Below are 23715 nucleotides of genomic sequence, written 5' to 3' on the forward strand. Positions count from 1 at the left end.
CGTGGCCAAGGTGAGGAATGGCCTTTTCAAATCTCCCTAGGACTTCTCTACAGTCGTGATGGTCAAGGTGAAAGGGGAGGTGATGGGAGGAGGTTTGGATGGGGTGGTTTGGGACAGGGAAGAAGAGACATCCAACGGCAGAAAACCCAGACCCAGGACAACTTTTGCCTTCCACCAGGCTCCTGCCCCTTAAGCCCACGAGGTCAAGAACCTGGAGCAGGAGGAGGGGTGTGAGTCTGGTGCCCAGAATCTCCAGCTCAGGGTGGGTGGCAGGGCCTGAGGGCCTGAGGAAGCGGGTTGCTGGGGGAGGTCAGGAGAGCGGGCTATACCCCAGAGCCCTCTGGGCCCCAGGCAGCTGCTTCCCTCCCTCCTTCCTAGCTAGCTGCCCCCACTATCCTAGCTCTAGCTGGCTCTCCCCATGAGCCCCATTGTGAGCTGGGGGAAGGGAAGTGGCTCTTAGGGCGCATGCAAAGTACTGAGGCCCCCTATCCTGCCACATTGTCTGAGCTAAGCCGGGCCTAATTCCCCTTCCCCTTGGAGCAGTCAGTGGTGGGGCTCCACCCTCAGGAAAGTGCAGGGATGCTGTTCCAGTTCTTTTCTCTTCTTTCCTCTTGGGTTCCTCCAAGACTTTGGCCTTCACTCTGAAGCAAGGGCCTTGAGTGTTCCCAGGCCAAGGTGCAAAGGTCACTCCTGCTAATCTCATCCCCAGCTTCTGGGGGTCAGAGAGGACAAGGAACCTAAGCCTGGGTCTCAGGAAATTCCCTGAAGGAGTTAGCCCTCTGGTGTCAGACCTCTGGCCAGGCCCTCCAGTGTGAAGCCTGAACTGTGACAGACCCCAGGGCAGCAGTTTTGCAGACAGGCCAGGAAGTTGCCTGAGAAGGGATAGGGGTCCCAGGAAGGAAGGTTAAAGGAGGCAGACAAGGTTGGGGGAGTAAAGAAGGAAAAGACCTGAGGATGGGCAGGCCAAGGTCTGGCCTAGTTGCCAGCACAACTTACGGATCAAGATGTCAAGACAGGGAAGATTGCCAGTTGGACAGTGATGATTCCCAAACCCCTGGGTGGCAACTCCTTCAAGCCTTGGGGGTTGATCCCACAGCTGTCTGACTAGCAGAGGCGGGCCATGCTGCCTGGGGAGAGTTGTCTCAACTCCAGGCCAGAGAGCCAGTCCTAGGTGCCTGCACTTGAGCTGACCACCTGGGCTGGGAGAAGCTGAATGAAGGCCAGGGGGAACATCTTCCAGGTGGGTGGGGGAGGCTAGCAGGGCCTGGGCCAGGCAGGGCTGGGGGCAGCTGGCAGGGGTGGCCCAGACAGTGCCCACAGAACAGGCCAGGGTGCCAGAGAGGAGAGGGAATGAGCTCGGGTGGCAGTAGGAGCCACTGTGGCCGCCCAGCAGCATACCCCATTTCACGCTCCCTGGGCGGCGGCAGGGCCCCACGGCTATCAGCTTTCAGGGGTGGGAGGGACCAGGAATGAGGAGGGGTCTGCCCCACCCACGGTTCCCTATCCCTCAGGGCTTTGTGGGCTCAGGAGTTGGGTGCCACACACTTCTGGACACGCCTTCTGGGGAGGGGTTGTCAGTCCCATAGAGCCTGGGCACCAGCCCTCTGAGGAGTATTCAGTGCCTGACTGTACCCCACACCTACGCCCGTCCCATGCCTGGTGGAGAGGGCCTCCCTGCTCCCCTCCCCAATGCAGCAGAGCCCCTGTCTCCCTCACTGTGGGCCCCACTTAGTCCAGGAGGCAGATGGGGGGATTAGACAGGCCAAGCCCAAACAGTAAAGCAGGGAAGGGCCCTCCAGCTCTGTACAGTGCGCCCACAAGCTCTCACTCTTCCACTCAGCCCTCCTCAAGGAAGGGATGGGGAGAGCCAGGAGGAAGGAAGCCCCTGAAGACAAGGCCTGTTCTGCCCTCTCCTTCGGTGGTCTGCTCCCCAGAGCGTTCTCTTCCCTCAGGCACATTCTCCTCCTAATGTAGAGTGCCCAGACCCTAGAGCAGTGGGAAAGGGGCAGGCAGAAGCCTCTGAGCCTCTCTAGAGGCCGATTAGAGCTGGGCTGGTCCCCGCACTGATTCCCAGACTCCCACTGGCCAGCACTTCTGCCTACTGCCAGGAAGTTGGTGAGGAGGAGGCGGGTATAGGGGTGAGTCAGCAATGTCATGAGCCCAAGGGACAAAGGTCATGGGTGGAGAATTGAGAGACACTGTTTACAGCAGCCCACCTCCTCCAGGGGGTCTTTCAGAGATAAGCCAGCCCGGTGGTCCAACCCATTTCTGACCCACCTTTCCCCTTCTGTTTGTTAGGAATTTTATCCTTGCACTGACAATTTGCGTGTCCGTCTGCTTGCCCTTTCGCCTGTGAGCTCCTGGGGGGGCACAGAGGGACAATGGTTTCACTGGGGTCACACAAGTCCTGTGACTATCAGCACTTCCTACTTTCAAGAACCATTTTACGTCTATTTTAATTGAGCGAGTATGTGGGAAAGGGCTCAGAACAGTCCTTGGCACGCTGAAAGTGTCATGTAGGGTTATTGTTGGTACTTTCTACTCATACTCTCACATTAGTGTGAGGCAACAAGGGCAGATTTTGCTGATGAAGGACAGGGGATCTAAACATACTCTGGCCTTCTCAGCAGTGTGGAATCTTCCTGTCTAGGAGGGCAGGCAAGGGCAGTCTGTGAGACCCCAGGAGAGCCAAGGAGGCAAGCACTTGGCTTGCCTCCTTGGACTAAAAGCCAACAGTGTCTTTGGGTGCAGACTGAGAAAGGAGACTTCAGAACCCATGGGCTTCTCCAGCCAGGTCTCCTGGGGCTGGTGTGGGTGGGGTGAGAGCACGGAAGGGGTCTGGATTAGCCCCAACTCTCTTCGGACCTCCAGACCTGCCCCCACAACACTCAGCGGGCCAAGGGGCGGGAGTGGAAGTCTCCAGCTGGGCTCTGGGGAGTTATAAACTGGCCACGGGGATTAGCGAGGCTGAAAAGAACATTTGCCTAGGAAGGGTAAACGGGAAGTGAGAGGCTGAGGATAACGCTCTGTGAAGTCCCCCGAGACCCACTGCAGACCAATGTGGGGGCAGGAGGAGGTGGTGCAGTCTGGGGCATCATGACAGGTCCCCCACCCACTGCCTCACCCATTCTCCCCCACCCCAGAACACAGCTGCACTTGCAGCCCCGCCCCCTGTGCCGCCTGCCATTGGCTAGAGCCAGGCCCCGCCCCACAGAGGCGGGCTGCCATTGGCTTAGGTCTTTGCTGTTTGCATGTTTGTGGGGGTGGGAGGGAGGCGTCATACCCTGGAACCCTCGCATTTCCTTTCTGCTTGTCTGGGTCGTCCGTCTGCCCGTCGCTGGCCCCAGGCTCGCTCTCTGGCCCCAGCCCTCTCACTCTCTCTCTCAGCAGCTGTCTCTCTCGTGCCCGCTGGCCTGTCTCTCCTTCCCGGCAGTCGCCTCCTTCTCCGCCTGCCTGGGTGGCCGCCATGGGCCGGAAACGGCTCATCACTGACTCCTACCCTGTAGTGAAGAGGAGGGAGAGCCCCGCTGGGCACAGCAAGCGGGAGCTGGCACCAGAGCTAGGTCTCTGAGGTGTGGGAGGGCGGGAGGAGTGGACGCGGGGGACATGAGAGGACGTGGGCAGTGGAAAGGAAAGTGAAGTATGTCCTCTACTTCCTACAGCAGGCCTGGGAACGGATAGCAGAGGCAAAGGGGTGGTGAAGGCTGGGGAACAGTGGGACAGCTGTGAGGTGAGGGGAAGGGGGCCAGCTCCGCAGGGCACAGGCCTGGGCAGACCTCAGGAGCAGCATGTCATTGCAGGGGAAGAGCCCCAGCCCCTGAGCGTGGATGAAGCGGAGCTGGAGCTACTGAGGCAGTTTGACCTGGCCTGGCAGTATGGGCCCTGCACAGGTGAGAACCCTCTCAGGCCCCAAGAGCATGTCCCAGAGCCAGAACTGTCACCCACACGTCTATGAAGCAGCCCCGGCCCCTGCCTGACTCTCTGCACTGTCTCCTGAGACTGGGGGGTGTGGAGGTCCTGACATACCCCTCCACACATTATCTAGCCTAGACTCTTCCTTGCCCCAACACGAAGTCCCAGTGTCTTCTTTCCACCCTGGCAGGGATCACACGGCTGCAGCGCTGGCATCGGGCAGAGCAGATGGGCTTGGAGCCTCCCCCGGAAGTCCGTCAGGTGCTGTGTGCCCACCCTGGAGATCCCCGCTTCCAGTGCAGGTCAGAGACAGGCCAGGGAGGGCTTTCAGGGGAGCCAGGGACTTCTCTAGGCACCACCAGCCTGCTGGCCCCGGATGGGGGCTCTCTTGGCCTGAGGGAGAAATAGATGCAGCCTTGGGGGTCCTTGCTGAGCAGGCAAGAAGATTCTACAAGGTGCCTGGCTCAGGAGGCAAAAGCTTGTTTTAATAATTCTTATGCCTGAGCTCATGGTGGAGGAAAGGTGCACCCAGGGCCCAAGGTACTATTTAGTACTGAGAGCCTGGCCAAGGGCTATAGGACATGGCCAAGAACTGGGGCTGGTGAAATCAGATCAAGAGACTTGACTGACTCTGGTTTCTCCCTCCATCTCACACCCCCTCGCACAGCCTCTGGCATCTCTATCCCCTTTGACACATCGCCTAAGACCTCTTGCCCGCAACTTGAGAACCTCAGGACACAAGCAAGAGCCAGTTGCTTCCCCTCGGCTCAGCTCTGCTGTGGAGAACGTTTGGCAGGAAAGAGTGTGATCACAGGGAAGGAAAAAGGCTGTGTCTGGAGCTCTCTGCGGCTCAGCCCTCCATCTAATGAGCAGGCTCCCAGTGCCCCCTCTGAGAACCCACACGGCTGAAGCCAACCACTTCCAACATGGAGAGTGGTCTCTGAGGATGAGGACTTGGCCATGAGCCTTTGGAAGCCCGCCACACGCCTGACCTGAACACTGTGGTCCTTGGGATGGTGCAGCCGACTCGGTGCAGCTTTGGGCAGAACCAGACTCAGGCAGAAGGCAGATGATCTAAGAGGCAAAGTTGACCTCCCCACCTCAGGCTGGGACTCTGAGGGCAGAACTGGCTGAGCTCACGGGGCAAGGGGTTCACTAATGCTTATCAATAAAGAACACTGAGTCTGGAAGCCTGATCTCCAGTCCCTTAATGTGGTCCTGCTTGGGCTGGCAGCACCCAGCAATCTGATAGCTGGAGAGAGCCAGCACCACGCTTTCCTGTAAGGTGTACATGCTTCTTCCACTGCCTAACCCTCGACCTGAGAAGGAGGAAAGACACCTTAAAAAAAACCCAACGGACAAGTCCTCACAGCGCTGAGCAACCTCTGGCGCCCCCTGGTGGTAACCAGGAAGACTACTCTAGCCACCTTCACTGGCCAGCCAGGAAAAACCCACCACCTGGCCTGCCCAGTGTTGCACACCTCACAAAAATGGGTCCTTTGTCAGAGCAGGATCCAGGGGACCCATGACTCATAAGGTCCAGACAGACATATACATTCCCAGCAAGCACCACTACTTCCCACATGGGGGCTACCTGGATCCAAAGCTGGGTTGGGGGTGGGCTTCCACCCATAGGACCTGCCCAGAGATGGCCATCATCTGAGGGGCTTTGGTAGGGAACTGGATGGTCCTGGAGATGGAGGAGAAATAGCTGTATTTAGAAACAATGCTTAAGGGACCCTGGGATGGTATGACATGAAGACTGGAATCAGTACTCCTTATAATGGTGTTACCTTCATTTGATGTATCGGCCCTCCGTCCTGGGGTGGAGAAACAGAACCATGAACTCCTTGGAAGCAGGTTTAGACAGTGACCAAGGAGCCTTTTTTAGCCCCCATTTTATCGAGCACTGACCATGCCTCAAGTGCTTTAAATATATTACCTCTAAATTTCCTAAAAAACCTTCAAGGTAGATTTTACAGAGAGGGAAACTGAAGCCCAGAAAGGTTGTGCAAAATTGTCCAGAAGCACCAGCAGGTATGTGGTCGTGCAGAGATGAGGGGCTTTTCCTGTCTCCTCCCTGCCCCTGCCCATCTGCTGAGCACCTGCCATGAGCTGGGCTCTAGAGGTCCTCTTGGGTGTTATTAGGGGGGAGGAGATAGACAAAAACAAACACGTAAATAGTATGTCAGGCTGTGGTAAGTGCTAGGCAGAGTTAGGGTTAGAGGTCAGAGAAGGCCAAGGGTGCTGGAGAGGCAGCTCAGGGAAGGCTCCCTGACAGGGCAGCATCTGGGAGTGCTTCCGGCAGAAGGAGCAACAGGCCCACACTCCCCAAGGCATGAGTGTTTCCAGTCCGGTCAAGGAGCAGTGCGGAGGCCAGTGCAGCTGGGTAGAGGCAGCGCAGGGAGCAGGGGTGGGGGAAACAAGGCCAGAGAGGTAGCAGGCAGGTCCCATAGGGCCTGGTAGGACAGGATAAGGAATCTGGATTTTATTCTGAATGAGAGAGGAGGACATTGGTGGGTTTTAAGGCAATAAGTGACAATCAAATTTATGTTTTGAAAAACATTACTCTGTTGGTGAACAGCTTGTGGGGTTGGGGAAAGAAGAGGCAACACAAACACTCAGGAGGCTACTGGAGTTGGCCAGTGGGAGGCAGTGGTGACTTAGACCAGGGTGGGAGACAGAGGTGGCAGGAAGTGGCTAGATTCTTTCTACATTTTGAAGGCAAAACTAACTGACAGGACTTGCTGATCCGTTAGGTGTGGAGTTTAAGAGAAAGAGAGGAGCCAAGGATAACTCCAAAAGTTTTGGCTTGAGCAACTGGAAGAACAGAGTTCCCATTACTAAGACAGGAAAGATTGTGGGAAGGGGAGGGTGGGGTGGGGAATTAAGAGTTCAGATTTGAAGTCTGTGACACATCTAAGATGGGGAGTAGGCAGTGGATATGCAAGTCTGGATGTGAGAGAGAAATCTGAGCATCTTTCAGGTGGTATTTAAAGCCATGTGTGTGGGTGAGATGACCTGAGTATAGTTAGAGAAGAAGTGGTCTCTGGGACCATGGCCCTGGGACCTTCTATGCTTAGAGGGCATGCAGCAAAGGAGACTGAGGAGTGGCAAGACTGGCGGAAAGCCAGGAGACGGTGGGCCTGGGAGGCCTGGGTGGAGGGTGTTTCAAGGTCTCAGATGCTTCTGAGAGGCTGGTAAGATGAAGCCGGCAAAGAGCACACTGGACTTGGTCATGCAGAGGTCACTGCAGACAAGCGGCATCCATGGGGTGACAGGGATGAGTGTGCCTCGAGTGGGCTCAGAGGGAAGGATGGCAGAAGTGGAAATGGGGTCATGCCAGTTGTTTCAGGGATCTTTTACTGTAAAGGGAGAAATGAGTGGTAACTAAAGAGGATGTGGGATCAAGGAAGGTTGTGTTTTTTTTTATCACATTATTCTAGAATTTTTTTGGCAAGGGGGAGGTAATTAGGTTTATGTATTTTTAATAGAAATACTGGGGATTGAACCCAGGACCTCAGGCATGCTAAGCGTGTGCTCTACCATTTGAGCTATACCCTCCCCATTAAGGAAGGGTTTTTATTTGTTGTTTTGTTCCATCTTTTGTTTTAGATAGAGTGATATTACAGTATAATTACATGGAGAAGAGAGTGGTCCAACAGGGAGGGACACTGAGGCGGCAGAAGACAGAGGAGGCAGTTGTGTGAGCGAAGTCTGTGAGGTGAGAAGGGCCAGGACTGGTACACAAGGAAGAGTGTGGCCTTAGGTAGGAGCACCCACCATGGCAGGGAGGGAGGCAGAGGCTGTGGGAGTGGATGCAGGGAGAGGGGTATGGTTGGGGGTGGGAACACTGGAGCATCAGATGTTTGCTCACAGCCTGGACTGGCTGGAAGGGATGTGATGTTTATTAAGTGACAATCCACGCCATCTGCTGCACTTAACATTATCTCATTGACTGCTCAGAACAATCTCATTAAGTGAGTATTATCCACTTCCACAGATAAGGAAACCGAGGCTGAGAGGAAAAGTGACTGGCTTAATCAATAAACACCAGGGCCCAATTCCCACCCAGGTCTGTCTTCCCGCTATGTCACTGCACCTGTGCTCCAACCCACACCTGTGCTCCAGGTGTTCAGGATGGCATCGACAAGATAAGACCTACCCGTGGAGAAATTAAAAAATAATGTAATACAAGTGCTACCTTGGGGCAAGTAGGAATGGTGTGAATACAGTTCTCAGGAAGGAGAGAGACCACATATTAAAGGGACCCTTGCTGCAAGGGCCCTGAGCAGAGGACCGCCATGCCCTGCAGCACTGCCTAACCTCTTCTGCTGGCCATGTCCCTGCATCTCAGACCTTTCCATGCAGAATGAAAGCAGACTTGCCACTGGGGCTGGGGGTTGGGGTGGCCCAAGACACCGACACTCTGAATATTCTTAAGCAGTTGTGTGTTTTATCTTTGGCCAGTTTTGCATTCTACTCCATGATATATCTGGAGCAGTTGCTGTAACAGAAAAACAGATGAACCTACTTATCAAGTAAAATGAACCCCAGGAAGATGCGATCATGTGTGGCCTATGACTGGTTTCATATACCAGTGACACACCCTCTATCGCCCAGCTGAGGTCGAGCAGCATCGCAGAAAGCACCAAATAAGCGTTTATCAGAAGGAAATGGGAGGTCAGTGGCCCTTGAAGGGTGAGTAAGAATCCGCAGACAGAGAAAAACATTCTAGACCGAGGGACTGGGCTGAGCAAAAGTAGTGAGGAGAGGTGGGTGTATGCGCCCAGGGGAGAGGTGTGCAACCCGCAGCACTTGCTCTATGAAAAATCAGTGCAACCAAAAGCCGGCATTTCAGTGCTTGCTATGTATCCAGTACTGTCCTAAGTGCCTTTTATCCTCAAAGCAGCCCTAGAAATGATTCTAAACGTTTTATAAAGCAATTTTAATGAGGAAATTCAGGCACAGAGAGGTTAGGTACTTGCCCAGGATCACACAGCATGTAAATATCAGGAATAGGACTTGATCCCAGAGTCCTGTTACAGAGACTGCACTTCTGTCACATGGGATAATGCTGGTGAGGTCCTCTGGGACAAACACAGGTGCTTGAGCCTGAGGCAAAGGAGTTTGGGTTCATCCACGGTGATAAGAATGCCTGAAGGTTTTTGAGCAGGAGAGAGATAGTATAAAATAATCATTTCAGAGAATCTTTCTGACCAGGTACAAGCTACAAAATATTCACAACATGGGTGCTGAGACCCTGGTTAACAGACAGTGTGAAGGACGAAGAGTTATGGGAGGTTGCAAAGAAAGTTGGCAAGACTTGCACCTGGGAAGGGAGGGATGGGGAGGAGGCATCAAATGACTCAGGTTTTGAGCTTGGGTGGGTTAGAGGATGCTGGTGCCACAGGCCAAAAAATGGAAACTGGGGGGGAAGATAGGATCGATTTCATGCATGCTTAGTTTGAGATGATGACAGGACATCCAAATGGAAACATCTAGTAGGCAATGAAAACCTAGAGGTCAAGTCCAGCAGCAAGGTCAAAGGAGAGTGTGGTACCCAGGGGACAGAGGGGAATCACCTGCCTAGAACTGACATTTGAGCCCATGAGTTCTCTGAGAGAGGAAACAGAGACAGGGAGAGGGTGCAAAGATAGGACCAAATTTGGCACTTGGGAAAATACTCTCCAGAAGAAGGTGGAAGAAGCCCAGCAAAGAAGAGGGGAGAGTGTCAGAGAGGCCGGAGAGACGAGGTAGAGTTGTGTCTGGAAGTTCTTGAGAACCTCACATGTGGCAATGGCTGGTGTGATGTGCTGAGATGCCAAGGAAGAAATCATCAGCAGGAGATGGACAGGTTACAGATGGCTCACCCTAATTCAGTCCCCATATTTCCTGCTTCCCTCTGGCCTCGTTTTGTAGTTCTCGCTGGCATCCCCAGCTGCCATAGTAACTACCATGCCACACCCATCAATGAGGGGCGCACTGATTCATTCTTTATTGACTCAGGTGTGGCAACATTTATCCACTCTCAAACTCACTAGTAGTGTGAGGGCTTAATTTACCAAGAAACTTGAGTAAACAAGGAAAAGGAAGACGTTTCTGAATTAGCTGAGAAGTAGATGGAAGCCACAACAGTGCCCACTTGAGGCGAATGTGGGTGACCACCACCTCTAGGACTTCTGGGACGCTCAGCATGATTGCTAGTTTTCTCTGCAGGTGGGGCTCCGGTTCATCTGCCTGAGTTCTAAAGTAGAAAACAACAACTTTATGCTAGTCATGGCAGATGCAAATTAGAACCTAGCCCTAAGCACCAGGAGCTTGCTGGGGGAGAGGGGGGAGAGAGAGAGAGAGGGAATTTCAAACACTGCCACAAGACAGGTGTGAACTTGACTCTGAGGAAAACAGACTTCTGACAATGAAGCAGAGCATTTAAAGATGAGAAGGGGCTTCCACAAGTTGAAAAGGTCTCAGGTAATTCCTGAGCACTACTTTGGTCCGTGGTCTCTTGAAGGAAAAGGCATTTCCTAGAGACCTCCTCTGTGTGGGAGCCTCCTTCACCCCGCCTGGAGGTTTCTGTGACTCCCTGTCCTGCAATTGCTACCTTGACTGCACGCTGCTCTCTCTGCACAGCTTTCCCTCAGAAGCACTAAGCATTCCTCCTCTACTCCCTGTGCAACCCGTTTACATTTTATTATAGCATGTTACATTGCTACAGCGATACATTTCATCATCTCCACTGCTGGAGAGTATTTCATCCTTGTCACCAGTGTAACTAGCACAGGGATAGCTACACAGTAAGCACTCACAGCTGAAAAAACCTTCCCACTTCACTGGCACCTACCATTTGATCTGTTGGTCCTGTCCAGCCTGTGAGAATCATTTATGTACCTGTCGTGAAGGCCAGTCCTAAACTCCAGTGAAATGTGGTCTCCAACTAAGTCACTTCTCCCAGCAGTTGTGTGGCCTTGACAGCAGGTGCCATCTTTTCCTTCTCATCAAGGAAAGCATCAAAGCTGTCAACTTCAGAGGCAGGACCCTTTTCATTTTCTGCTTTGAAGCTTGTGCCCGCACTGGGCCAGCAGGCTGAGTGTTCAGCTGAGGTTCTCTCATATGAGCAGAGGCAGTTGTTGGCTGGAGGAGCATCCAGCCAGCTTCTCCACGTGCGTTCAAGAGCATGGCTGCCCAGGGTCCTACTATTACCTCCCACAACGTTGGGGTGTAAACTGGGACAACTCCAAGGACACCAGTTTGGCATGATTTATCAAAATTACAAATGCATGTGTCCCTTTCAGTCCATATCTAGAAATTTATCCTACAGATACTCTTGTAGGTCCAAAATAACATTACAGTACTGTTTGTAATGGCAGAGACTATAAACAGCCTAAAATGTCTATCAATGAGGCACCAGCAAAGTAGGCTGCAGTGCACAGCGGGCACCGTGCTGTGAAAAAGTTCCAGGAAGCTCTGTGTGTATTGGTACAGAGTGGGATGATCTCCAAAATAAACAGTTAAGTGGGAAAAAAGATTTACAGAACAGTGTGTATAATATGCTACAATTTAGGTTAAAACGTGTGTGTATTCACTTGTTTTAAGCACACAGGATCTCTGAAAGGACACCCAAGAAATTGATAACATCAGTTGCTTTTGAGAGGAAGGTAACTTGGTGGCTTAGAAACAGGAATGAGGGACTTTTGAATTTGAACTATTTAACTGTATTACCTATTTAATCAATCTATCAATAAGAAAAAAGTCTTGCCACATCCATGTTGATGTATTTAATAAATACTAAAAATAACAGAAACAATCCCACTGAGGTAGAAGGGTCACTGCGTCATGTACTGCAATGGCTTTGTGCATGTCTCTGCTCCCATGATGCTGCATTCTTTTTATCATATTCCACTGGGAGAGAAGGGCCTTCTACCCGTCCTTACAGTGGGGTCCTAGCAGTTGGCAGGCCCATCTCCTCTTTTACTAGACCTCTGCCAGGCACCTGGCACTGCCCCACACTGGGATAACAGTCAACTTGTCATGGGGACTCTTGGTTTCTCAAGACTGCAAAAATTATGAGTCTAGTATAAGTCCATCCAGTTCATTCATTTATTCATTTAACAAGTTCATACAGGGTATCTGTCAGTAGTAGTAAGTATGTAGAATATATGGCTTGGGTCCAAGCCTTAAAGACCTTTCAGTCCACCCTAAATACATGAAAAGATGCCCAACTTCACTTCAAATAAGACTGGCAAAAGCTGAAACACTTGGACAGTATACTCTGTTGACAAGGTTTGGGGGAAACATGAAGGAGCGAAAGATGGCAGGGTCCCCAGGGAGGGGAATCTGGTAGTACTGATAAAATGACATGGCATTTACCTTTAACCCAGCAATCCCACTTTCAGGAATTTACCCTGAAGATTCACTTCCACAAACATAAAATAACATGTGCGTAAGCATTATTGACTGTGGCATTATTTGTAATAGCAGAATATTGGAAACAACTTAAATTCCTGTCCATGGATTAAATAAAACCGCTCAATGGAATACTGTGTAGCTATTAAAAAAAAAAAAGGAAGATTTCCATAAGCTGATATGGAGTGATTTCCAGGACAAATTGTTAAATAAGTAGTACAATTTACTACCTTTGTGTATGGAAGAAGGGGAAATGAGATAGACATTTGAAAAAAGAAACATAGGGAGAGTAAAGTAGAAACAAATAAAATGGTTGCTACTGTGGGTAGGTAAGAATGGGGTGGATGAAAGGATGGGAATGAGATTTCTCTATTTTTTTATATCGTTTCAGCTCACGAACCATATAAACATTTTACATATTCAAAACTGTATCGATAGTGGGGAGGGTACAGCTCAGTGGTAGAGCGCATGCTTAGCATGCACAAGGGCCTGGGGTCAATCCCCAGTGCCTCCAGTAAACAAACAAACAAACCTAATGACCTCACCCTCCTCCAAAAAAAACAAAAAAAACAAAAAAAAAACTATGTCAAAAAAGATTTTCAAAAATCCAAAAATTGAACATAAACAGTAACAAACGAACCCAACTGTATATCAAAATGATAATATAACCTCACAAAAAAGGAATACAAGAATCCAAGTAAATTATGAACACAGTTCATGGACCTCCTAAGAATAAAAGAACCACATCAATAAAAATCTTGAACTTTGCTTAGTAGATGTGTTGTTGATAATAGTACTGGTGTACTAATTCTAAAACTGTTTAGCTGTTTTTGTTTAAGACTAGAAAAAAATGAATAAATATATAGATGTTGGGAACCAGAGACTGTCAGAAAAGGAAGATCAGATACGGAATGGGGAAAGGTGAGGAAGAATCCTGAAATGTTAGATTTGAATTGGGGGTATCACTATGTTGATTTTTAAAAAATCAACTTTATTGAAATATAATTTATCTACAACAAAATTACAGGTTTTAAATATATAGTGTTGGTAAATGTATACACCAGTGTACCTCCCACCCAATTAAGATCTAGAGCACTTCCATCAGTCAGAACGTTCCCTCACTCTCCTTTGCACCCAATCTCTCCCTCCTCTTCCATCCCAAGTGATTTGATATCTATAATCAAAGATTTGTTTTGCCTGTTCTAGAACTTACATAAATGTCACCATTCAGCATACTTGACTTATTTCACTCAATATAATGTCTGAGAGATCCAACTATGTTGTTGTATGTCAGCACTTCATTCACCTTTGTTGCATTGTATGAACACACTCAAATGAAGCTATCCATTTATCAGCTGATGAACATCCTAGTTTTGGGCTCCAGTAAATCAAGCTGTTATGAATACTTATGTACAAGTCTTTGTGTAGGTATATGTTTTCATTTCTCTTGGATAAATGCTACGAGTCGGGCTGCTGGGAGGTATAACATATATACATTAATTTTATAAGAAACTGCTAATCTGTTTTCCAAAGTGGTTCTACCATTTTACATTCCCATCAGCAAAGCAATGTGTGAAAGTTTTTGTTGCCCCATATCCTACCAACACTTGTTATTGTTAGTCTTTTAAGTTTTAACCATTCTAGTAAGTGTGAAGTGGTATGTCACTGTGGTTTCAATTTGCATTTTTCTGATGTTGAGCATCTTTCATAGGTTTACTTGCCATTTATTTATCTCCTCTGGTGAAATGTCTTTTAAAATATTTTGTCCATTTTAAAATTAGGATTGTTTGGCTTCTTATTACTGAGTGGTAAAAGTTCTTTATATACTCTGGATATACAACCTTTGAGATATATATATATATATATTTTGAATATTTCCTCCCAGCCTGTAGTTTGCCTTTTCATTTTCTAAATAGTGTCTTTTGAAGAACCAAAATTTTTAGTTCAATGAAATCTGATTGATCTACTTTTTTCTTTCATGGTTAGTGCTTTTTCATACCATAAGAAATATTTACCTACCCCTAACAAATATTTTTTTCTAGATGTTTTATTGTTTTAGCTTTTACATTTAAGGCTAAGATCTATTTTAAATTAATTGTCACTCTTTTTTTCCCTGATAATTGGTAATTTGTACTTTCCTTCTTTTTTCCCCTTAATCAGTCATACCAGGGGTTTATCAAATTCATTAATGTTTTCAAAGAACCAACTTTTGGCTTTGCCAACTTTCTCCATTCTTTGTGTATTTTCTATTTCATTAATTTCTGCTCTTCATTATTTCTTCCTTCTGTTAGGTTTAACTTGTTCTTTTTCTAATTTATTTTATTTTATTCTTTTATAAAGATAGAATTCACATAAAATCTACCATTTAAAGGTGTACAATTCAGTGGCTTTTAGTATATTCACTGTGTTGTGCAACAACTGACACTCTCTAATTTCAGAGTATTTCCATCACTCCAGAGAAACCCTGTACCTAACAGCAGTCAGTCTCAATTTCCTCCTGCAAACCACTAGTCTGCTTTCTGTCTCTATGGATTTGCCTATTCTGAATATTTCATTTAAATGGAATCATAGAATATGTGGCCCTTTGTGTCTGGCTTCTTTCACTTAGGATAAAGTTTTCAAGATTTATACATGTTGTAACATGTGACTACTTCATTCCTTTTGAAGCCTGACTAGTATTCCACTGTGTGACTATATCATATTTTTTTTATCCATCCATTAGTTGGTGGACATTTGAGTTGTTTCTACTTTTGGGCTATAAGACTAATGTTGCTATGAACATGCATGTACAAATTTTATATGAACATATGTTTTCAATTCTCTTGGGTATATATTTAGGAGCAGAATTGCTGGATCATGTGGTAATTCTGTTTAACTTTTTGAGAAATCGGCAAACTTCTTCTGGCTTCTTAACATAGAAATGTAGAATATTGACTTTAAACCTTTCTCTTTTTTTCTGATATAGACATTTAGTTATACATTTTTCTCTAAGTGCTTCTTTAGCTGCATTACACAAATTTTGATACTCTGTGCTTTCATTATTGTTCAGCTTGAAACATTTTCTAATTTCATTTGTTTTCTTCTTTGACTCATTAGTTATATAGAAACATATTCTTTAATTTCTAAACATCTGTGGATTTTCTAGATATATTATTTATTTCTAACTTAATTCCATTGTGATTAGAGTGCATATTCTATGACATTTGAATCTTTTGAAATGTATTGAGATTTATTTTATGGCCCAGGATATAATCCAGTTTAGTGAATACTCCATGAGTACTTGAAAAAAAATGTGCATTCTGCAATTATGGGGTGGAGTTTCTTTAATGTCAATTATATCAAGATGGTTGACTGTATTCTGAGTTTCTAAATCCTACTGCTTTTATGCCAAAATACTCTATCCGTCATCAGTAGAGGAGTTTTCAAATCTCTGACTATAACAGCATCATTGTCTGTTTTTCCCTTTAACTCTGTTAGTTTTTATTTCACTTTTTGTGCTGTTATCAAGTGCATATACACTTAGAATTATGTCTTCCTGTTCAGTTGACCCTTTTCTGATTATGAACTGTCTCTTTTTCTCTTCTAGTTCTCCTTGACATGATTTTGCCTGATATTAATGTGGCTGCATCAGCTTTCTATGTACATAGTGTATCTTTTTTCATCCTTTTACTTTCTGTGTCTGTATATTAAAATTATACCTTTTAGATAAATACAGTTGACCCTTGAACAACACAGGTTTAAGCTGCGGGCTCCACTTACACATGGATTCTTTTCAATAAATAGGTACTACGGTATTACATGATCTGCAGTTGGCTGAATCCATGGATGCATAACTGTGGACAGGGAGGGCTGACTGTAAGGTTATACCCAAATTTTCAACTGCAGGGAGGGCTGGTGCCGCTAATCCCTGCTTTGTTCAAGGGTCAACTATAGTTGGGTCTTGACTTTTTTTCTTTAATTGGAATGCTTGTATTTAAAGGAATTATTAATATAGTTGGGTTTAAGTCTGTGTTAACTTGCAAGGGCTGCCATAACAAAGTACTACAGACTGGGAGGCTTAAACGACAGAAATTTATTTACTCACAATTCTGGAAGCAAGAGGTCTGAGATCATGGTGTTGGCAGTGTTGTTTCCTTCTGAGAGCTGTGACGAAGGAATCTATTCCAGGCCTCAATCTTTGGCTTGTATACAACTGTCTTTCCCTGCATCTTCACATCCTTTTCTCTCTGTACATGTCTGTGTCCAAATTTCCTCTGCTTATAAAGACACCAGTCATACTGGATTATGGTCTACCCTAATGACCTCATTTTCATGTAATACTTCTGTAAAAACTCTATCTCCAAATACAGTCACATTCTGAAGTGCAGGGTTTCAGTATGTGTATTTTGGTGGGAGACACAACTCAACCCATAACAAAGTATATTATCTTGCTATTTGTTTTCTATTTGCCCCATATATTCTTTTGTTCCTCAGTTCTTTCCTGACTTCTTTTGAAGAACTGAATGTTACATTTATTATATATAATTGATATTATAATTAATAATATATTACTAATGATTAATTAATAGATATAATGGTTGCATATTATGATTCAATATTAAATATAATTAACATTATATTTTATTTCCTCTATTTGCTTTTTAGCTATACCTTTTTATTATTTTTAATGACTGTTCTAGAAATTGTAATATACATCACATTTATCACATAATTGAACTTCACATTTCACAAAAGAACTTTACAATGTAATTGTATTTTTACTCTCATTCTTTGTGTTATTATCACATATTTTATTGCTACATATATCATAAACTGTATCTTATAATAATACTTCTACTATAAACAGTCATTTGTCTTTTATGGACATTAGGAGAAGAAAAAAGCCATTCTTTTATAATTACCCAGGTGTTTATCAATCCTGTGGCCCTCATTCCTTCCTATAGATACAAGCTTCCAAATTTCTCTTCAGTCTAAATAACTTCATTTAGCATTTCTCATAGTGTAGGTCTGCTGGCAATAAATTCTCTCATTTTATGATTTTTCTGAAGATGTCTTTATTTCTCCTTCATTTTGAAGGATATTTTCATTGGCTATAGAATTCTAGATTGAAGTTCGTCTTTGTCAGCACCTTAAAGGTGTGATTCCATTGTTCTCTGTCTTCCATTTCTTCATATCATTGTACCCCATATGTAATGTGTCTTGATGCTTCAGCATTAACAATAATGAGATAAAGCAGTATTAAATTATTGAAACAACAACAGAAAGAACATGTCTCTTATGTAGTACTCTTGCAAAGAGGTTTCACCTGAATCTAACTGAGAGGAAACATTCAAACAAATCCAAATTAAGAGATATTCTGCAAGATAACTAGTTTGCATTCTTCAAAAACATCAATGCCATGGAAAAAAAAAAGGCAGGAGGACTATTCCAGATTTTAGGGATATCTGGAGAAATGTAACTATGATTGTAGTCTAGGCGATAATATTGCATTGTGAAATTTCTTGGTCACTATGGAAAATAGTTTGGCAGTTCCTCAGAAAGTTAAACAGACTTACCATATGATCCAGCAATTCCACTTCAAGGTATATACCCAAACGAACTGAAAGCAGAGACTCAAATAGATGCTTGTACACCTGTGTTCAGAGCAGCATTATTCACAATAGCCAAAAGGTGGAAACAACCCAAGTGTCCAACAACAGATGAGTAACTAAACAAAATGTGATATACACATACAATGAAATATTATTCAACATTTAAAAGGAATAAAACTTTGATAATGCTACAACATAAGTAAACCTTTACAGACGTTATACTAAGTGAAATAAGCCAGACGCAAAAGGACAAATATTGTGAGGTTCCACTTATATGAACTACCTAGAATAGGCTAATCCAGAGAGACAGAAAGCAAAATAGAGGTTACCAGGGGAAAGGGATATTTAATGAGTATAGAATTTTCTTTTCAGGATGATGAAAAAGTTCTGAAAGTGGATAGTGGGTGATGGTTGCACAACATTGTGAATATACTTAATGCCACAAATGTACACTTAAAATGGTTAAAATAGTAAATTTCATGTTAGGTATATTTTACCACAATTAAAAAATGGTAGTTATGTAGGATAATCTCCTTATTATTAGGGGATATAGGCCAAAATATTTAGAGGTGAAGTGTCTTAATGCCTGCAACTTATTTTCAGTGGATCTAGAAAAAAGGGGAAAGAAACGTGGCAAAAGGTTAACAACTGGTGAATCCAGATATGTGTTCAGTGTACTATTCTTTCAACTATTCTGTAAGTCTGAAAATGTTCAAAGTTTTATTTTGAAGGTGCTCAATAAATTGTTTAAAAATTTTTATTGATGTATAGTCAGTTTACAATGTGTCAATTTCTGATGTATAGCATAATGTTTGTCATACATATATACACATATATTCGGTTTCATATTATTTTTCATTATAGGTTACTACAAGATATTGAATATAGTTCCCTGTGCTACATGGTAGGACCTTGCTGTTTATTTTATATATAGTAGTTAGTATCTGCAAATCTCAAACTCCCAATTTATCCCTTTCCACCCTCTTTCTCCCCTGGTAACTGAAAGTTTGCTTTTTATGTCTGTGAGTCTGTTTCTGTTTTGTAAATAAGTTCACTTGTGTCTTTTTTTTTTTTTTTTTTTTTTTAGATTCCACATATGAGTGATATCGTATGGTATTTTTCTTTGTCTTTCTGGCTTACTTCACTTAGAATGACATTCTCCAGGTCCATCCATGTTACTGCAAATGGCATTATCTTCCTATTTTTTATGGCTGAGTACTATTCCATTGTATATATGTATACCACAATCTTTTTATCCAGTCATCTGTTGATGGACATTTAGGTTGTTTCCATGTCTTGGCTATTGTAAATAGTGCTGCTATGAACATTGGGGTGCATGTGTCTTTTCGAATTAGAGTTCCCTCCAGATATATGCCCAGGAGTGGGATTGCTGGATCATACGGTAAGTCTATTTTTAGTTTTTTGAGGAATCTCCATACTGTTTTCCATAATGGCTGCACCAAACTACATTCCCACCAACAGTGTAGGAGGGTTCCCTTTTCTCCACACCCTCTCCAGAATTTATCATTTGCGGACTTTTTAATGATGGCCTTTCTGACTGGTGCGAAGTGATACCTCATTGTAGTTTTGATTTGCTTGTCTCTGATAATTAATGATATTGAGCAATTTTTCATGTTCCTATTGATCATTTGTATGTCTTCATTGGAGAACTGCTTGTTTAGGTCTTCTGCTCATTTTTGTATTGAGTTATTTGGGTTTTTTGTTGTTGTTGTTATTGAACTATATGAGCTGTTTTTATATTCTAGAAATTAAGCCCTTGTAAGTTGCACCATTTGCAAATATTTTTTCGCATTCCGTAGGTTGTCTTTCCGTTTTGCCTATGGTTTCCTCTGCTATGCAAAAGCTTATAATTTTAATTAGATCCCATTTGTTTATTTTTGCTTTTATTTCTATTGCCTGGGTAGACTGCCCTAGGAGAACATTGCTAAGATTTATGTCAGAAAATGTTTTTGCCTATGTTTTCTTTCAGGAATTTATAGTGTCTTGTCTTATGTTTAAGTCTTTAAGCCATTTTGAGTTTATTTCTGTGTATGGTGTGACAGTGTTCTAACTTCACTGATTTACATGCGGCTGTCCAGTTTTTCCAACACTACTTGCTGAAGAGACTGTCTTTTCTCCATTGTATATTCTTGCCTCCTTTGTTGAATATTAATTGACTGTAAGTCTGTGGGTTTATTTTTGGGCTCTATTTTGTTGCATTGATCCATATGTCTGTTTTTGTACCAATATCATGCTGTTTTGATTACTGTAGTTCTGTAGTATTGTCTGAAGTCTGGAAGGGTTATTCATCCAGATTCGTTCCTTTTCTTCAGTAGTGCTTTGGCAATTCTGGGTCTTCTGTGATTCCATATAAATTTTAGGATTATTTGTTCTAGTTCTGTGAAAAATGTCCTGGGTAATTTTATAGGGATCGCATTAAATCTGCAGATTGCTTTGGGTAGTATGGCCATTTTAGCAATATTAATTCTTCCAATCCAACAGCATGGGATATCTTTCCATTTCTTTACATCATCTTTAATTTTCTTAATCAATGTTTTGTAGTTCTCTACATATAAGTCTTTCACGTCCTTGGCCAGATTTTTTCCTAAGAATTTTATTTTTTTGGATGTGATTTTAACAGGGATTCTTTCTTTATTTTCCTTTTCTGGTATTTCATTGTTTGTGTAAAGAAAAGCAACTGATTTCTATATGTTAATCTTTTATCCTGCTACCTTGCCACATTCTTTTATCAGCTCTAGCAGTTTTTGTGTGGAGCCTTTAGGGTCTTTTATATATAGTGACAGTTTTATATCTTCTCTTCCAATTTGGACCACTGTTATTTCTTTTTCTTGTCTGATTGCTATGGCTAGAACTTCCAAAACTATGTTAAATAGAAGTAGTGATCCACTTCTTTTTCCAGATTTTAGCAGGATCAATAAAAATTTTTAAATGAATAAATGAATGTGAGAGGGGATCCTCCCAGACAGATAGAACAGCATGAGCAATGGTTAAGGGGAAGAAAAAGTGTTTTCAAGAAATAGTAATCTAATTTGACTTGAGTCAAAGGTGCATATAAGGACGTTGTAGGAGATAAAGTCAGAAAGGTAGGCTATGTGCCAAATTGGAAAAGGCCCTGAGCAAGGAACAGAGTCTGTTCTGTACTTGGCAAGCAATGAGGAGCACCACGGAAGGCAATAAACATGGGAGTAACATATGTGAAGTGATGCAATACTTCTGAAAGATTACCCTAGTCATGACGCTCTGGACAGACTAAAGGGCCTAACAGCTAGAAGGCTACTACAGTAGTCTAGGCATGGGAGCAGGCACTTAGGCTAGGTGGAGGAAGTAGGAATAAAAGGCAACTGTTTTGTGAAGGCCCTTCAGAATTTGACAACTGATGAAATGTGGAAAGTGAGAATTATCACCCTGAGGTTTACACCTGGGTGTAGCAGAATAGAGGAAATGGGAGTCAGCAGGAAAGGCTGGTTTGCAGCTCAAGACTCAAAGAGATGAACTATAAGAAAAAGAAATAGGTTTAGTTTTATCCCAGCATTCCTGTCAAATTGATCCTTCATAGGCCCTCAGGCTGTCAAACAGGGTCCAATCAGAACAGAATTCTCCACTGGACCCGCCTCACCCACGCCTGGGACCAGCAGGCCCTGAGAGCTGACTGATACCTACAGTCCTTCTCTGGCAGTATTCCTTCAACTTGGTTCCTCTCCATTTAGCCTGCACATAGTTCTGTCTCCTTGCCCTAACCTCGTTTCTTTGCTGAGTCCTTTTTCTTTTGTAAGAGGAGAGGAATGCAGCATGCAGGCCAAGATGGGCATTCCTAAGCAGCTCAGGTGTGGGTGGGCCAAGGGCGGAGGGAGAGAGGGAAGAGATGAAAGAGCAGGGCTGAGGTGGAGGAGGAGGCTGGAGCAGGATGGTGGGTGGGGCAGCAGGGACACTTGCAACATATCTGGCTATGGGGAGAGCCTGCAAGCCTTGCTCCAGCCAGCCCCACCGGCCATACAGGATGTCCAGCAGGACTGGGGGTGGGGGGGAATCTCTGCTTGCCAGTCAGGAATCCCACTGACCCCAATAATTTCATTTGTTGCCCCCAAACTACTTACTCTATCCCCATGGCACTCAGCCTCCCTCTCCCAGCTTCCCAATTCTGTATAGAAAATAAAAGCTTGAGGTTGGCAGGAGTGTGGACATTCTGACAAGGTGGAGTTCAGCCTAGCACAGGAACACCTGGACAATCAGACAGTGGGCAGGGCTGGAGAAGGCATCAAGCTGAGCCACAAGTCAGGGTGGAAGCCGTGGAGAAAGTTTCTTGAGGCCTTCGTCAGAGGCCTTGGAGTCAGTCTGCCAAACCAAGAGATGAGCTGCACAGCAGAGTGCCACCTGACTCTGCTGTCCTGGGCACACCTGCCCAGCTCCACACCTTCTCAGGCCAAGTGCATATGTGGGGTGCATATAATCAGCTCCGACTCCCACCTCCGCCCTCCAGGGGCCTCCTCCTTCACCCAACCTGTCGCCCACCACCGCAATCACATCTGGCTTGAGTTAGGCCAGCACATGGGGCCTTGCTTTAGCCTGGGCTTGCTCTGCATGCCCCTCCCTGCCATACCCGCCTCCCCACCTTTACCTCCAAGACTCACTGACCTGCCACCAGGGGTGGCAGTGGGGTGGGGTGTGGCATTACTATACAGACCAGGGAATCTCACTGGGATGACTCTGCCAACTTGCCTCCCTACCCACTGGGAAAATAGCTTTTGTGTTCTTGATCCTCAAGCTCAAGATACAGAATCCCCTACGGTGTCCCAGCTATCCAGTGCAGCTGCCTGGCGATGTGCAAACCTGGTAGAGTAAGGGGAGGAGCACTCCTCTCAGGAGCGACCTGCTGCCATGGGACAAGTCAGCGACTAGCGAGGGCCTGAGAGTGAGAGGTTCTGGCCAAATATGCCCAACGACAGAGAAGCTGGGCTGGAGAACTGAGGAAAACAGGCAGGAAATTCCAGCTGAAATGGGAAGGAAGGAGAGCCCTGGTTTAAAGTCAGGTTAGCCTTGCACTGTGTCTTTATCAGGAAGTAGATAGTACCCTTTTAGTGACAGCCATCGCAGTGGAAAGATCACTGGTTTCAATGCCACCATTTGGCTCTTTGACCTAAATCTAAAAACTGATATCCCTCAGATGGAAAAGGGAAAGTCATAATACAAGACTCTCCAGCTTGCAAATTGTAAAGGATCATCATGCTTCTAAAGCAGGCTGATGTAGGCCTCCGTGGCAGGCCCTGAGCTGTGGTAACCTTTTCTCAAGCACCAGGTCTGGAGTTACTAAGGCTTCCTGTGGTACTCAGCTACACAGGAATCCTGACACACCCAGCAAGCACATACCTTCAGCCAGCAAAGGAGAAGCAAACTGGAGAGGCAGGATGGAGAGGAAGAGCAGGACTCTGGGTGGGAGCTTGGGCTGCCAGGAAGATGGTGTAACACCTCACCCTGGGTCACAGATCCAGGAAAGGGAGCATTTGAGGCTCCCAGAAGTCTCGTACCATCCTACACCCAGGGACAAAATAGGCAGTCAGCTGTGCCCCATCCTTTCTGTGGTTGTACCCACTTAATCTCTCCCCAGCTTCCTTGTTCTGAGGATGGCTGCACGCTTTGTGAGCAATAGAGGATCCCAGGGGATGTCTAAACAGCACTTGGGAGGGTTGCTGTGTCCTCAAGCCTTTCTCCTTTCAATCTTCTCCGCTTTGTTCTCCTCAAGTAACAGATCCAGCCCAGGTCCTAAGGTAGTTCCCTGCTCCCCAGGTCA

At 45.3% G+C, this 23715-nt stretch overlaps 1 protein-coding gene and 1 long non-coding RNA gene across 2 annotated transcripts in view; one reads left to right on the plus strand and one right to left on the minus strand.

Annotated features, from left to right (window-relative positions):
* LOC105104433 (uncharacterized) overlaps window positions 1–23715 on the minus strand; it is a 41107-nt gene that overhangs the window by 14817 nt on the left and 2575 nt on the right. The window contains exon 2 of the long non-coding RNA XR_838574.3: window positions 23295–23456. This is a non-coding gene — a long non-coding RNA (uncharacterized LOC105104433). The remainder of the gene's footprint in view (window positions 1–23294; window positions 23457–23715) is intronic.
* Window positions 3260–5102, plus strand: POLD4 (DNA polymerase delta 4, accessory subunit). The gene is made up of 4 exons (XM_010998142.3): window positions 3260–3563; window positions 3801–3890; window positions 4103–4214; window positions 4580–5102. The coding sequence occupies exons 1-4, from the start codon at window positions 3467–3469 to the stop codon at window positions 4602–4604; spliced, it is 324 nt and encodes a 107-aa protein (XP_010996444.1). The 5' UTR covers window positions 3260–3466; the 3' UTR covers window positions 4605–5102.

This window comes from Camelus dromedarius, chromosome 12, assembly GCF_036321535.1.
Source record: "Camelus dromedarius isolate mCamDro1 chromosome 12, mCamDro1.pat, whole genome shotgun sequence".
Taxonomy (NCBI): domain Eukaryota; kingdom Metazoa; phylum Chordata; class Mammalia; order Artiodactyla; family Camelidae; genus Camelus; species Camelus dromedarius.

Coding starts and splice junctions, on each gene's coding strand:
- POLD4 (XM_010998142.3), top strand. CDS start 3,467: ATGGGCCGGAAACGGCTCATCACTGACTCCTACCCTGTAGTGAAGAGG. Junction 3,891..4,102: donor GCAGTATGGGCCCTGCACAG/GTGAGAACCCTC, acceptor CCACCCTGGCAG/GGATCACACGGCTGCAGCGC. Junction 4,215..4,579: donor GATCCCCGCTTCCAGTGCAG/GTCAGAGACAGG, acceptor CCCCTCGCACAG/CCTCTGGCATCTCTATCCCC.